Genomic DNA, 16,271 nt, shown 5'->3' on the forward strand with positions numbered 1-16,271 from the left:
AGAAAGAGAAAGAGAGCTACAACGTCTTTTTAAGATAAAATGGAAGATTTCCCTGACACTGCATCACCAGTAAAGCTTCTGGGAAGCATCAATTCACATCACACATCACATACAGAATATTACACAGAGTATTCCAAAGAATACATAACTAGTCTATTAAATAAAGACAATGCCTTCAGGTAAAAGCAAAATAGGTACACTGCCTGTAGGAAAAGAAAACAAAGCAGTAAATATCTATGAAAAATATGAAACATGAACCTAAGTGTGCCTATTTTAAATTAAGAAAATATTAGTTTAGATCGTTTATTATATAGCAAGTATTTTATTCTGCATTGAAGTAATGCTTTAAAAACATTCTTCACAATGTATATATTTTAGGAGCTTATTAACACAGTGGAGAGTTCCTGCTGCAAGTCACTAATGGAAAACATGGAATAACAGATGTAATAATTATGTAATATTCTGAAGTTGTGCAAATGCATAGGCCTAAAAAGAATACTGTTAACAGGCAGTGATCACATATGAAAACCTGCTAAGAAATTTCCCTTGGTATTTAAAGGTGGAACTATAATGATAAAAACTGCAATTCCTTTATAACCACGAGACTTTTCTAACACTTTTTTATGTTAATGTGATGGTTTGGATAGGAGCAGAACATTTTGGCCACTTTGTGGTTCTTTTATTGACCTGGAAAACAACGGCAGCGATGTCTATGCCACAGGGAAATGTGACTCATTACTGCAGTTACTATGGTAGACCCTCTGCCACAGAAAATATGGAAAAGCATTGTAACAGGCAGAATAGCTGTGAATAAGGACAGCTTGAAAGAAAGGAACAAAAGAACATCCAAAGCAGCCAAAGTCTGAAAAGCACAAAGTCTAGAGTCACCATATTAAACCTATTTTTCTGACAAACACTTCTTGAGGAATTACGACATACAAGGCACCGTGATAAGTTTTGTGAGGGATGCAAGGGCCAATCAGAGCATGAAAAGCTCTAATCTTTCCTCCACAATGAAAAAGAAGAGGATCTTGACGAAAGTCAAAGTTAAATTTCCAAATTTTCCATCTTTCCTTTGTCATGTGCATGCATATTGTAAAGATTAAGTGAGATAATAAATCTGAAACATTTAGTACTGTACTTGGGACATAATAATTGCAAAGTCAATCTTGGCTATTATTAGTGGTATTGTTCTTAGTAGCATCGAACCAAATAAACTGGGAACACAAGGGAAGGACATTAGGAGAGCAAGAAGACCAAATGAAGCTGATAAAGGGCTCAAGGAAATACTATTTCTTTTTTTTTTTTTTTTTTTTTGACCACACGAGGCACCTGGGATCTTAGTTCCCCAGCCAGGTATCCAACACTTGCCCCCTGCACCCCTACAGTGGAAACACAGTCTTAAACTCTGGACCGCCAGGGAAGTCCCTAGAAATACTATTCCAATTAGCCCTCTCCTTGACTGTTTCCACAAACTCCTGTAGGAGACTTACCTTTTCTATTTAGACAGAAAGGGGTTTACCTAATGAGTGCTGCCTGGAGACTACCAAACTGATATGAAAATATCTGAATTTTAATCTCCAAAGCCCAACTAAAACTTGGCCACAACCTACACATTGAAAATTTATGATCTATTCTATCACACAGTAGCAGAAATCTAACTTTTAGAAGAAAATACACTATGGAGAGAAATTTTTATTTCATGAAATACTCTTCAGAAAAGAAAATGAGATATTAAAATGACAGTTCAAGGGTAGTGTTTGAATTATATTCACTAAAGCTAGTGCTATTCATTAGTTTTCCTTATTCCAGAGAAAGTCACTGGGCTTTTCAAGGAGATAAGTTCTTGGAAATAAGAACAGGACTTTCCATCCTGCCCTCATTAGATGTTGTTCAGGTCCCATCAACCCTATCAGTGCTACTTACCTCTTCAGCTTTCAACTCTTCCTTTTAAGGAAATTTGATATCTATTATCAACCAGTTCAGTCTTTTAGGACTCTCTTTCCAATTCACCATAGATCTGATTTTAGACTATAGATTATTGTTCACAAAAAGTTGGCCAAAAGAGAGCAGTACTGTTTTTGTATCTCCCAATAGCATAGATATCCAACCACAAGAGTTTTGAGAATGCATAGTCTAATATAAGAAACATAATATTGATAACAATTGTAGTATTAATTGACTGTGTTTGGTTTTCAAATGTCTTTCACACATCTTTCCTGCTGCTACAGTTGAGGGGAATTATACAAGAGTTTGAGAATGGTTTAGCTTTTTAACTAAGCAAGGCAGTAGCATACATTAAAACATTTCTGTGTCAGTGGGGAGACATATTTCTAAATATATATATATATGTATATATATATATATCTCATATTATAATGATGTGAGAACCACAGATAATTAATCTTAAGTACATTTTTACAGCATAAGAAAATTTACTCATATTAAACCATGTGAAAAATATTTCTAAATACAAAACATTATATTGATGACAAAACTAGCTTACAAAAGAGAATTCCTAAAATAAGAACTTTTAGACAAAAGTCATTTGCTATTGCTCAATGTTTGATATAATAAAATCCAACCAACTTCACAGTTAGAATAGTGGTTGGACTGACTGTGATTGAAAGCCACCTTTTAAAGGGGCTTTTAATCAGGAAAAGAGATTTATAGGTTTATGGAATTGCTAATATCTGTTGTATTGTTTTCTGTGTTGGAACCAAACCTTTTCAAACTGGAATCCAGTTTATTATACATTATTTCAACAAAGCTAAATCTAATAGAAACTACCATAAATAATGCAATTATTGCAGATTATGCGTGGTTCCCATGAAAAGCATCCCACAATGAGCTTTTCCCATTACTCGTGTCCTGTCCATATGACCTACACCCACTAACTCCCATATTTCTCACTCATCTCATTCAAGAAGCTTCTTCTAAGCTCTTCAGTCTGAATGAGATGCCCTTCCTTCATCTTCTTTTATCTTTCTTCTTTTTTCTGTTGTCTTACTTATTACATTGTACATTTTTCAAGAATGAGGACTCTGAAGATGATGCCTCTCTTCATTTCTGTAGAGCTTTCATTCAGTACATGGAAGTCATGACAAATGTAGGAGTTGGAATTTTCTTGAGCTACTTTTGAATAAATCATCAGTGGCTGGAAAAGTTTAATTAAGAGAAATCCCTTAAAGATCTAAATATTGACCTAATGCTGGACATAGATTTATGAAGAAATCAAAGAAATCACGGTTTTAGGATAAACATTTCTACTGGAATGGGAAGACAAAATTTTAGGGGTGGAAACTGGATTATAAAGTTTTGTATGATCAGGGATAAGCAGTTTGTGTAACTGGCAAAATTTATTAAGTTACTTATTGGTAACTTACAAAAACAATGAATTGAGAGAGTTTTGAAAGAATTTCTAGAGAGCTAGGTTGAGAAGTCTGTATTTGACTTACTAGAAAATAGAAAAAATATTAAGAATTTTTAATCTTGAGAGGGGCTTGCCTGATACATGTTGTGCTTGAGAAAGACAATACATGTGTCTATGTGTAGAATGAACTGCTGTAAAGGGAGAATGAAAGCCAAGGTTTAGCTCTTGACTGGTAATAAATATAATATGTGGATGATTTGGTTTAAAATGAAATTATATAAGTGGAGCACCCAAGACAAACTGTGAAAAAAATTTAAAAGTTTCTGACTAATGAGTATATGTGCTTGAAGGAGAATTAAAAACTAATAATAAAAGCAGGTTTTCAATTCTGGGGAATTCACAAAGATGGCAGCACTATAATGGCCTTGGGGAAGTGAGAAAGGGGTGCTGAATTTTTGGAGGTCTTGGAATGAAGCTGATAAAGTAGAAATAAATATAGTGGGTAGAAGTAAAGAAATATATTTGAATTGAAGATTTTCTATGTGTATATGTGCACAGAAACAGTCTTGACATGAACTGGAAGTTGCCATGTACCACTCATAATATAATCATGTTCTATGACTAAAGTAAGGCAGGATATGTACGATGGCAGCCCTCTGGATAGCCTCATAAGAGTAAAGTAACAAAGACAGAAAAAAACCCCAAAATACCATCTTCATCTAATGTTGTTTAATTTTGCAAATGATCAAATATTTTAACTTAAAATTACCAATTTTATAGTTGTCATCATCTCCACAGGATATGTTTTTTCTTTGGTCATGACTTCTTTGCATTATTTTAGGATATTTCACTTTACTAATGACACATACTCAGAAGGCACTGGCTATCACTAACTTACCAGTGAAGGACATTAGCTTCATAACAAAACGTGCAAACAGGTCTGAAGTCAAGGAAGGTAAAACCAAAAAATACAAATACACCTGAATATCTGGAGAAAGGTGGCAATAAATTGCACAATTGGCTGTTACATATTCAACTCCCGCTTGGACATTCCCACCTGAACACCATAGTGATCTCAAGTTTCATCTGCCTCAAATCTATTTCTTGATCTTCTCCACACACATTCACCTCTCACTCCTTCTCTGTTTTCTCTCTTAGTGGGTACATAACTGCCCTCTGAGTTGCACAAACTAGAAACTTTATAAACATGCCTTATTTCTTCCTCCTCAATCTTGAAATTCAAATAATAACCAAGTTCTAATGGTTTGAACTTTTAACTTTTGTTCAATTAAGATTTCATCTCTCATTCATCCATTCAACAATTTTACTGAGCACTAAATTTGTGTCACATGTTGCACTTAGGGATACCAAAAAAAAGGAGATATAATTCCTACCCCCATGGAGCTTACAATCTAGTGGGAAGAACAGGCATGAATCAGTAACACCAAAACAGAATTAAAATTGCAACTGTGAGAGAGATACAGTGCCCAGATGTCTGATCCAATGAGGAAGGCTTCTTTGAACAGTGGCAAGTTTGGCTGAAGGAGAGAGAGAGAGAGAGAGAGAGAGAGAGAGAGAGAGAGAGAGAGAGGGAAAGAGAGAGAGAGGGAGAGAAAGAGGGAGAAATGGTAAGATGGGGAGCATCGTAGCCTAAATTCAGATCTTTACCCTCACCATTCTTCACAATTACCTTAGCCTACCTAGTTGTGCCTCTTCCATTTTCTACAATTCCTAGTCCATCACTTGCATTTCCTCGAGTTATCTTCCTAAACCCAAATCCTATCTTGTCCTTTTCATATTTATAATTCCTTCAAAAGGTTTCTTCGTACACAAAATCCAAGTCTACCTGCACAGCCTCATGACCCTCCTCTCCAACCCCCGCTGCACTTAAACACACCTTCTCAGAACAGGAGGTCAGCTTCATGTTTCCAGGCCCTTGTATCTGCCATTCCCTACGGCCAAATATTCCTCACCTTTCCAACTGGTGAAACCTCATTCATGCTTCAGGGCTCAGGTCACATACCAAATCTTTCCCTGATCCTTCTAGCTAAATATTTGATGCCATTACACTTTGAACGTACATCTATTGAAATACATTTCACTATATGTACTGATTGTTTCTATAACTGCTTCCATCCCTAGACTGTGAGTCACTTCATATTAAGGGCCATCATTTACAAATTTGCAGTGTCTGGTTTACAGCACATTAAAAAAAATCTGTGGAGCAATTTAGAAAAGAAAGTAGACATCATACCAACATCTAACCTCTCCAAATAATTCTTAAAAACCCCATCCTTACATCCAAATGTATAATACATGTTAAATCAAATTAAATTAATGTTTTAGGGAAAATAGCTTCCATTAAAAAAAAAAAACCTATGTCCATGATGTCTGAACTCTGTAACAATAAATCTTTGGGTCCATGGTTTTATGGAAAACATTCTTCATAACGAATAATCTCAATAAGTTTTTGAAATGTCAGCCATAGAACTGTAGCACGCTATAATTTTTTTAAAGTGAATGGTTGTGTGCTATTTCTCTAGAATTTCTTACTCTCTAGTTGCCAGAAGAAGCTCCAGGGTAGTAGATAGAAGAGAAAAAAGATGAGCTGAAGTGTAGCTTCACCACTTGTGTCAGCAGATACCATGAAGCAGTTATTTTCCATTTCTTTGTCTACCTGACACAGGATAGTCAGAGGAGAGGGATGGAGAGAAGAGGAAAGCCTGAACTTCAATCAATCAACATTTGCAAAATTCCCCAAGGAGATGGTAGCTTACTATATAATGAGGTCTTTTCTTGTATTCTTTTCTATTTCCTGTTTTACTACTGTTACCATATCTTGGATACACTCTCCTCTTACCCACATCTACTCAACCTTTAAAACCCAGCTCAGCTTTTCTCGGCCATGGTCTAGATAGTCATTCAGTCTGTGATCTTGACTACTGACATTCTGTGATTCCATAACTAGCCATCCTTCTCACTGGTATAATACTGATAATAATTTAGGCTTCTCCAGGATCCAATAACTTTTCTCAAAACTGGTGCTTTATTTGAACGTTAAGCACATATAGCTCACGTGATCAAAAAAACTCAGAATTTATAGTCAAGATAATAAATTCAACCTTAGTTCTTAAACCAATTAGCTATTTAATCATGAGATTGACACTTAATTTTGAAATATTTTTTCTTATCTGTAAACTGAAAAAAAACCAATATCTATTTCATAGTGTTGTGAGAATTAGTTGAAGTCGTAATTTGCATGTGTTTTGTAAAGGCAAAAACATTGTTATTTTTAAATTATTTACTATCTTGAAATTACGTTAGCTTTTTAAAATTTCTCCAACTCAGTACTGGGTTTCTGAAAAGAGGGGTTGGCTGTGCCTGCTTCAATTCTCTCACCTAAAATGCAGACAATAATGCCAGCACTGCAGGGTTATGAAGAGGGCAAATGATAATCATAGGTCCACCGGGCCTAACCCAGAGCTTTCACATGGACCATACTCGGCTAATTTCATTCCATTTCTCTCCCCTTTTCTGTATATTCTGGAGAGCCTACCTCAGAGCTTTGCACAGTAGGTGTCTCCTCTATTTTGAGAAAAGTCTGTTTCTTCTCTAACTCCTCAGAAATGGGGATACTTTTTTTTTTGATATGTCCTTTGAGGAATTTTTATTTTTTTAACATCTTTATTGGAGTATAATTGCTTTAAAATGGTGTGTTAGTTTCTGCTGTATAACAAAGTGAATCAGCTATATGCATACATATATCCCCATACCTCCTCCCTCTTGTGTCTCCCTCCCACCCTCCCTATCCCACCCCTCTAGGTGGTCACAGAGCACCGAGCTGATCTCCCTGTGCTATGCAGCTGCTTCCCACTAGCTATCTATTTTACATTTGGTAGTGTATATATGTCCATGCCACTCTCTCCCTTCGTCCCAGCTTACCCTTCCCCCTCCCCGTGTCCTCAAGTCCATTCTCTATGTCTGCGTCTTTACTCCTGTCCTGCCCCTAGGTTCTTCAGAACCTTTTTTTTTTTTTTTAGATTCCATAAATATGTGTTAGCATATGGTATTTGTTTATCTCTTTCTGACTTACTTCACTCTGTATGACAGACTCTAGTTTCATCCACCTCACTATAAATAACTCAATTTCGTTTCTTTTTATGGCTGAGTAATATTCCATTGTATAAATGTGCCACATCTTCTTTATCCATTCATCTGTCGATGGACACTTAGGTTGCTTCCATGTCCTGGCTATTGTAAATAGTGCTGCAATGAATATTGTGGTACATGACTCTTTGAATTATGGTTTTCTCAGGGTATATGCCCAGTAGTGGGATTGCTGGGTCGTATGGTAGTTCTTTTTTTAGTTTTTTAAGGAACCTCCATGCTGTTCTCCACAGTGGCTGTATCAATTTACATTCCCACCAACAGTGCAAGAGGGTCCCCTTTTCTCCACACCCTCTCCAGCATTTATTGTTTGTAGATTTTTTGACGATGGCCATTCTAACTGGTGTGAGGTGATACCTCATTGTAGTTCTGATTTGCATTTCTCTAATGATTAGTGATGCTGAGCATCCTTTCATGTGTTTGTTGGCAATCTGTGTATCTTCTTTGGAGAAATGTCTATTTAGGTCAAAGAAAATCCCACAACAAAAGAGCAGCTGCCCAATGCAGATCCTGTAAGTAGGACTTGACCTATAAAAAGCATAATTAACCATTAAAACTAATATCACCCATTTCTATGAACTATGAATGAGAATGCATCCCTCGACATTATGAATTTATTTTTAAAATACCTAGGCATGTCTGCAGTTTTTTTTAATGTTGAAAGTATAAAGAATTGTTGAGCTTTCAGGGATTAGATAGAAAGACTTACCCTGGCCTCCCTATTTAAAATACAGACATGTCCTCTTACCTTTCTTCACCCTTAACTCTGCTGGTTCTCTTAACCCTGCCCTAAAATTTTCACTTTTGCAATGTATTTGACATTTTCTAGTATTATAATTTCCTCATTAATTATGTTTATTGATTATTTTCTATGGCTTTCCACCTCACTGCAATGTAATCTCCAATGTATGGGAAACTTTTATCTGTTTGTCTTCTAATCAATACCCAACAACTAGAACAGTGCTTGGACCTCCTAGGTCAGGGAAGATTGGAAGAGATACAATATCGCTTCTGGCTGCACTGGTTGATTCGCTTCCTGGCTCTTCTGTTTCCCAAAACTTTAAACTTGATAAGAACAGGGTTCAAAGGTTTGGTTACCAGTTCACTATTTTCATTTTAAATACTTTTGTGGAAATTGAACAGAATCCAGCTCTTGCAACACTGAAAAGAAGGCTCTCGTTATTTAAAGCAGGGGAAAAGAAAAATGACACTCAGGGAAGATTCTGGTCAAAGATCACCATGACAGCAGCCAGCTGTTTCTGTTCTAGGAAGGAACACACCCTTGCTGGGTAAGAGGCTGCCGTTAGCCTCATCTGGGGACAAATTGGATGGCTGAGTTATACACTGCATGCTTTTAACACTCACTTTACAGCCTTGTAAGTTACAGCTGAGCCCGAAATGCCGATGAAGCAAAGACTGGATGTTACAGACCCCTCAGATACCCCATCTTTTCTTGCAAAGGAAATGGACTATGGATTTCAAGAAAGAAATATTAATATTTCAAAAATATTAATAGTATTGATATCTTTATGTTTAACAACAAAAATGTTTACCTCAGAGAAATACTTTAGTTATACTATTAGGTGTTAACTTATGTGCATTATATTCAAAACTCTGATCTTTAAAAACTATTAAATGCATTCTGGTGTCCCGGATGGCTCCCGGAACATGATAAGACCTTAGCGGAAAAGCTGGTGAAATTCAAGTAAAGTCGGGAGTTCAGTTAAATCCTAATGTTGGTCTCTAAGTTGTGACAAAGGTACCATGGTTACATAAGATGTTAACATTAGGGGAAACGGCATGAGGGATATATGGCAGCTCACTGCACTGTTATTGCAACTTTCCTGTAATTCTAAAATAATTTCAAACTAAAAAGTTTATTTAAAAATGGAGAAAAGTAAAGTAGATTGGTCAGAATTTTACAAGAAATATTTGAAAGATAAAATATGGGCAAATTTTTCTGCTCTTGTTTTTATATTTCTTTGAAATGCTCATGCTTTCACCACTTCATTACTTTTTTTTTTCTTTTTAACTTTTTGCCTGTGCCATGCAGTACGGGGATCTTAGTTCCCCGACCAGGGATAGAACCCGCACCCCCTTCATTGGGAGCACAAAGTCTTAAGCCTGGACTGCCAGAGAAGTCCCTTTCATCACTATTTTTAATATTACAGTTGAGATGAGTATAATAAACATTATTAATAAAAAATAATTTTTGTCTTTCTATAATCTAAAATACATGGGTTTCTGATAACTTAAATTCCCTACTGAATAACAAGGGAAAAAATGAAAGGTCACCTAATTTTATTAATAAACTGTTTTTTTTTTGTTTTTTTTTTCTGGTATGCGGGCTTCTCACTGTTGTGGCCTCTCCCGTTGTGGAGCACAGGCTCCAGATGCGCAGGCTCAGCAGCCATGGTTCACGGGCCCAGCCACTCCGCGGCATGTGGGATCTTCCCGGACCGGGGCACGAACCCGTGTCCCCTGCATCGGCAGGCGGACTCTCAACCACTGCGCCACCAGGGAAGCCCTAATAAACTGTTTTAATTCAGTAAGAACCCATTTGGAAGAATTCACTTTCTTGATGGACTCTGAAGATGCTTATCTTTAGATTCTTGAAATGAATAGAATTATAGTTAAGTGCAGGTTCAAAACATGGGTCATCATGATTTCATCTGTGAACAAATTTTCATGTGTAATATTTTCAAAGCCATGTCACTTAGTGTTTTTGTTTTTGTTTTAATTGGGACTATCTCCAAATACACTTATGGGCTTAAAAGTGAATTTTTGGCTATTGCAGGCCATTTGGCAATTTTAATCCTGGATTTCCCCACATTTCTGTTTGTTATATTATAACCAGAAATTATCTTATGAAACACATGAAACTTACTGAGACTTTCACTTGAAACACAACATAATTAAGAAAAACAAAACTGGAGCCACAGTGCCAAATTCTAGAATGAAGTAAAAGCAGCACGTTTACTCCGGGGGTGGTCTGCAAGAAATACTCAATGGGTGTGGAGACTGATGGTGATGTCTGCCCTTCATCTCCTGCTGTTCAGCTTGTGAATTTCACTGACCTGTGTCCTGAAGATACATGCCCTTTTCTGTATGTAAATAATATGTCAATTAAAATTTTAAAAAATTAAGCTAAAAACCCATGAAATTATAGTTAAAGAAATTGCTGAATATGGGAGCTTCTCTATGACTTTTCAATGAGCCCAAATAGTGCCTCTACTTGGTGCACCAAGAGAGTCTGAGGCAAGGGGTTTCCAGACTGCCCCTGCGACTTTAGCCTTATGATCATGCTCATTCTTTGGTTAATTAGTTATTTTAAAGGTCAAGTTAAAAAAATTTCATAAGATGGCCTTTGATCAAAACCTGACAAATGAAGAAATATGGGAAAATCCCTTCCCCCCCAAAATGATGTCAAATCATTCTATCTTATTTGATATTGAGCCCAAAATTGATTAACACATATTCATGGAATACCTACAGGGTGCAAGTGTCATGATGAATATACAAAAGGAGAAATAGGACCAGACCACAGAGGTCTCTACTCTTTAGTTGAACAGATGGGGTATACACAAATGAAAAGAAAACAACCTTCCTAGGTAATATGTGATGAGTATCAAATACCAATGCAATAACTAGGCTTGCTGTGTGCTGGGGAGGTTCGACTTTCTAGCCCACAACATACTGGAATTTACTTACAAACTGAATATCCACACAATAAAATTGAGATGCCTGGTGATATTTGGGTTGGATTTATAGAAAAATAAGAATGAGTAACATTCTGGTATGTTACTTAGCAATATTCAGCTGTGAACCTTTTTGACACAGTTATAAAATAATGGCAACTTGATGTTGAGGAGTATATACAGAAAGCAGAGTATTTTAGAAAAAAATCTAGAATAATATTATAATTCTGTTAAGTATAAATCCACTGAGTGTACTACTGACGTGGCTTAAAAATAAGCGTGAGATCAAATACTAAATCGTTTACTGAAAATTCTATGTTTTTTAGCAGTTTAACAAGCTATTAGAAAATGCTAAGACTCCTAATAGCAATAAACCCTTTTTAATTTAACTATGAAAGAATAGTGAAACCTATATAAGGAAAACTGTCTTATTGTGAAATTTAAAATTCTGTATTTAATAGAGATATTAAAAATTCTTGAATACATCCATTCAAACTGTGAAAATTCATTTTCTTCTTCAGAGTTACAGTTTTTCTAAAATTCCAACAAAAACGTTTATAGAAAATGAATAAATAAAATAGAAACTAATACTCTGAAAGTAAAAGGGATAACTCTGGCTTTTGAGTTTTACCTAAAATAAATCACAACAACTAGAATGGAAACCAAAACCAAAGAAAGTTGCTAGATTCAAACTGCATAGAATTTTCTCAATTCCAAAAAAAGGACCCTACCAAACAGAAAACAAACAAAAATCATGGAGTTTCAGACAACCTTCTTGTTATATATATATGCATTAATTTTGGAGTAAGGCTAAACAAAATAAATTTTCCCTGCACAAAAGGATAGTGTCTAAAACAACATTCAAGCCAATTTCATTGACCGGGAATAACTGACTACATCTGGGCTATGGAAACCGGGTCCATTCTGATTCATTGGTTAGAACTTTCTGCTATTCTCCAAACTTTCTAAAAATTGCAAATTATTTGGGGAAAATTTTTGTCAGTATACAATTTTTGGATGCCCTAGTAACACAAATATGAAAAAATATTCACATGGGAGGAAATTTTAAAATATTAATAGAACATATTTGGTCAAGTGGAACTCAGGGAGTTATTGATTTCTTACTCAATTCTTTCCTTCTTAAATCTGCTGTAATGAGTCTATATCCTCTTTGGAATGGAAAAGTTAGGGTTTAGTTTTAATATTAATATTTAGAGGCAGGGGAATACTAGCAGACAAGGTTGAAGAAGATTGAGGCATCCTCACCCTACTAGGCATTGAAGCTCATTTTATTATAAAATTACTTAAAATATTTAATGCAGATAAATAGGAAATAAATCAATGAAAAAAAAGTCTCAAAATAGATTCAACTATAAATGAGGAACTTAATATATATAATATAGTAAGCATTCCAATGCAAATGAGTTAAAAAGAATCATCTAATGAATTTGGCCGAGATACTTAGCAACAGTTTGGAAGGAAAAAGTAAAAGAAGAAAGAGGAAGTTAAGGAAGGAAGGAAAGAAGTTCCTAAGAAAGGAAGTTAGTATGACATGACCTACCAAAATAAACTCCAGGACTAATGGATTAAATACCCAACTACAACACTAAATGACAAAAAAAGTCAAAATGGCAGAGAAAAGAATAAACTACTTAAGAGATTATGAACAAATATATTTTTAGCTTTGATGTATTACAGAAAATTTAAAAAGTGTATCACATTAAATATACAGATGCAAAATCTCTGTACAAGTTTAAAAAACTGCAAAATATTGTGAAAATATTTACATCAAAATTTTGATAAACAATATGCCTAATACAGAGTTTATTCAAAATTATTTTAAAAATAGGACAAATGAGGGAAGTTATAAATAAAAATTAGCAGAAGATAAAATTAGAAGTTATCAAAATATGCAGAAAGATAATTCTTATTTGTAAGCAAGCAAAAAATTAAATTTGAGGCACTCTTTTACAACTACTAAACTAAATATATTTTTAAAGATAAAATGCTGTAAGAATGTGGAGAACTTGTACACTGCATTTCTGATTGCATACATTTGTAATTCATTTTGAAAACAGTATGGCAACAGGTAGCAAGGGTGCTAAAGATGTTCATCCTCTTTGGCTCAGCCATTCCATGTATGGAATTTGTATTGAATATATGCATAAAATTCCTCAGAAACAAAGAGATCTGCACAAAAATTTTGGCATGTTCCATTCTATCAAAAAAATGGGAAATGATAAATGTATGATAACAAATAAATATGGATGTGTGAGAATTACTTAGAAACAAGGAAAACATTTATTGTGTAATAAGTGAATACAAAAATATACCACAGTATATATACTGAATTTTTTCAAATATGTAAAAAATATAGATAAAATGCAAAATATGAAAATAATCGATGTGTTAAAGCATAGTAAAAATATGAGTGTTTTCCAGTTTTAAAATGTTTAAACCCAATCCTTTCTGATAACTGGTACAAAGATATGATAACCAGATAAAAAATTTACAGTTGTATAAAACGAGGAAGAATTTTTTCCACGAATAAGGCATTGAGTGAAAAGTAAGTTTACAGAAGGAGCATCCTGTGTGTGTGTGTGTGTGTGTGTGTGTGTGTGTGGTGTGATAGGACACCTATTCTGTCTCTCATGCACTTCTGTTCAGAAGTACCAATACATGTAAATAATTACACCTGTTGGGTCTGCCTCACACTCACCGTGAAGGTGAAAGGAAACAGGAGGTGGGGCGATACCTCTCCTAGTATAAGCCTGCCTGGCACGTTCTAGGGGCTCAAGAAAAGGTTCCTTCAATATAAAAGAGAAACAGCACCAAGGATTTGTTAAATTGCAATATTAGTAAGTGCCATTCAAATGCTCTTTCTCAGCCTTGAAATGAAGGAACTAGAGCTGAATCACGTCTTGGGAGGCCCCACCAAACCTGAGGGGTCAGGAACCCACACCATTCTGTGGGACACGTGCAGCAGGAAGAAAGGTAGCAATCGCTAAGGAACTATTACAAGGAGGCTATAAACGTGTGGAGCTCCAGGAAAAGCACACATTAAAGAAAAGCATTACAATCTGTGTGTGTGTGTGTGTACAATAAGCTTTTTTAAAAAAGCAAGACAGCAAATAAAGCACAAACATGCACCTGCTTCCCGGGTGATCTACACGTGGTTTCACAGCGGCTACGCCCCCCAGGAGATGCTGTCTGGCTGCTCTTCTCTGACAAAAGCTCATTCTACACTGGCACGTGGTGCTTTTTTCCTGCACTGCCAGACGATGCTCCTGACATAGGAGTGAACTATCAGTCTGAGGGGAAATGTGGGCCCCTTCCCCCTGTTCTAAAGCGCCGCACAGATAAACACCTCTCCCCACAAAATCTGCTCACTGTAGGACAAAACATGCTGTCGGCCTATTACGTCGGCCAGGGCTTGGCTTTGCCCTGGAGCCACACCTGGCTGGGACGGTAAGTTTCCAGGTTTCTAGGTCCTGTTTGGTTCCCCTCTCCTCCTCACCTGTGAACCGGGATCCCCGAATCCTAGCCGCTTCTGTGCCCCAAACATACCTGTTTCTTCTGCATCCTGCAGGCCACGCTTACTCCTGCTGCTTTGGCTGGAGTTGCTTTCTCCTGGAGCTGGTAGCGCAAAGCTCCCCTGCCAAGAGAAAAGCCCCCCGTTATTGCCAGGGCGTCTGGGTGCGGGAGCATGGGGCTGGGGCTGCCGCAGACTCACTTTCAGGGCGGAGGTGGCGGCTGCAGCCTCCCGCAGGGCGGCCCTGGGGGCTGCGGCTCCCGCCTGAGGGACGCCGGGCAGCTCCCGCAGCTCCTCCCGGAGCCTTCCCAGCTCTGTTTGCAGGGAAGCCACGCGGCAGAAGGAGAGCACCGCGAGGCAGCAGGACAGCAGGGCCAGCAGCAGGGTCACGGCCAGCAGCTTTCCATCTTTGGAGAAGTGGACAGAGGGGCTTTCCTTCTGGGGGAGGATGAAGACTGTCCCCTTCAGTTTCATTTCGTCTCTGGTCTTAAGGCGAGAAAGGCGTGACTGTTCCCCTGTGGAGTCATCCATTTCCCTCCTTGAACTTTGAAGGTTCGGGCCCTTAGAATAAGTGACCACAGAGAATGGATCATTTCCTGTTATCTGTGTTTGTTGCTGTCCTACATTGACTACATGGCCCAGCCCGGCGCTCGCCCTCCGGAGAGTTCTCCTGAATTTTCTTCTCTCTGCCCGGCTGCATCTCTGCCCCTACTGTATGATAGGTCTTCCTGGCATTCGCCCTTCTATGTGATTGCTCAATCAGTCTTCCTCATTTCACTTTCAGTTTTTGTAAGAATTTTAATGGCATCTCAGAACACTCATGCACAAACGGGCCCCTTAAATCTACTGACGGCAAGGAGTTGGGGGTTTGGACCAGCACACTGCAGACAACTTTTAAGACAGGAAGGTGTTTAAGTAGCTCCCCCTCAGGCATTAGGAGAGAACTGGGTCCACTTGGGGCCACGTGGCTTTGTAGGGAAGGAGGAAAAGAATATTAATAAGTTCCTGCTGGTGTGATAAAATTAATAAATGCCAAGGTCAGATAAGCTAAGTACTTTAGCATTGAACTGTAGTCACCTGGAGAGTGATTTATTAACAGTCTCTAAGTGGGAAATAAAATGAAATGTTCTTAGACGAGGCATAAAAGTCCGCTGGGGAGCACTCTCCCCACTATCACCTTAGCAATGTAATAAGAAGAATGTGCCTCAATTTTGGGGACCTACTTAGATTAGGTATGCAGGGGATTCTCTATATGCAGGTGTATGCATTTTGAAAGGGACCCTAAGTAACTCTCTTCCTCGTGGGACACACTGCCAGAGAGGCAGCCACCCACAGGATGGCCAGTCCCCAGGAGCTGTCCCACCTCTGCTGTCCCCACCTCTGGAGCTGCAAGTCCCTGCTCCGTCTGACACCATTTGGGGGAGAATCGGTCTTAGCTCAGCTCCAGATGCCTGGGTCCCATCATTAACTGCTCTTTCCCTAAAGCAGCTTATCTGCTCGT

The 16,271-nt window shown here is 37.4% G+C and overlaps 1 protein-coding gene across 1 annotated transcript in view; it reads right to left on the bottom strand.

Moving 5' to 3' along the window:
• Positions 1 to 15,325, bottom strand: part of TNFSF13B (TNF superfamily member 13b) — a gene marked incomplete at its 3' end in the record, with an annotated part of 33,655 nt that extends 18,330 nt beyond the window's left edge. The window contains exons 1-2 of the mRNA XM_079721888.1: positions 14,972 to 15,325; positions 14,806 to 14,893 (exon numbers count right to left, since the gene is read on the bottom strand). Of these exons, the coding sequence (XP_079578014.1) occupies positions 14,806 to 14,893; positions 14,972 to 15,301 (418 nt within the window). The 5' untranslated portion in view covers positions 15,302 to 15,325. The remainder of the gene's footprint in view (positions 1 to 14,805; positions 14,894 to 14,971) is intronic.
• Positions 15,326 to 16,271: the final 946 nt, after the last annotated feature.

Source organism: Hyperoodon ampullatus (assembly GCF_949752795.1).
Source record: "Hyperoodon ampullatus genome assembly, chromosome: 16".
Taxonomy (NCBI): Eukaryota; Metazoa; Chordata; class Mammalia; order Artiodactyla; family Ziphiidae; genus Hyperoodon; species Hyperoodon ampullatus.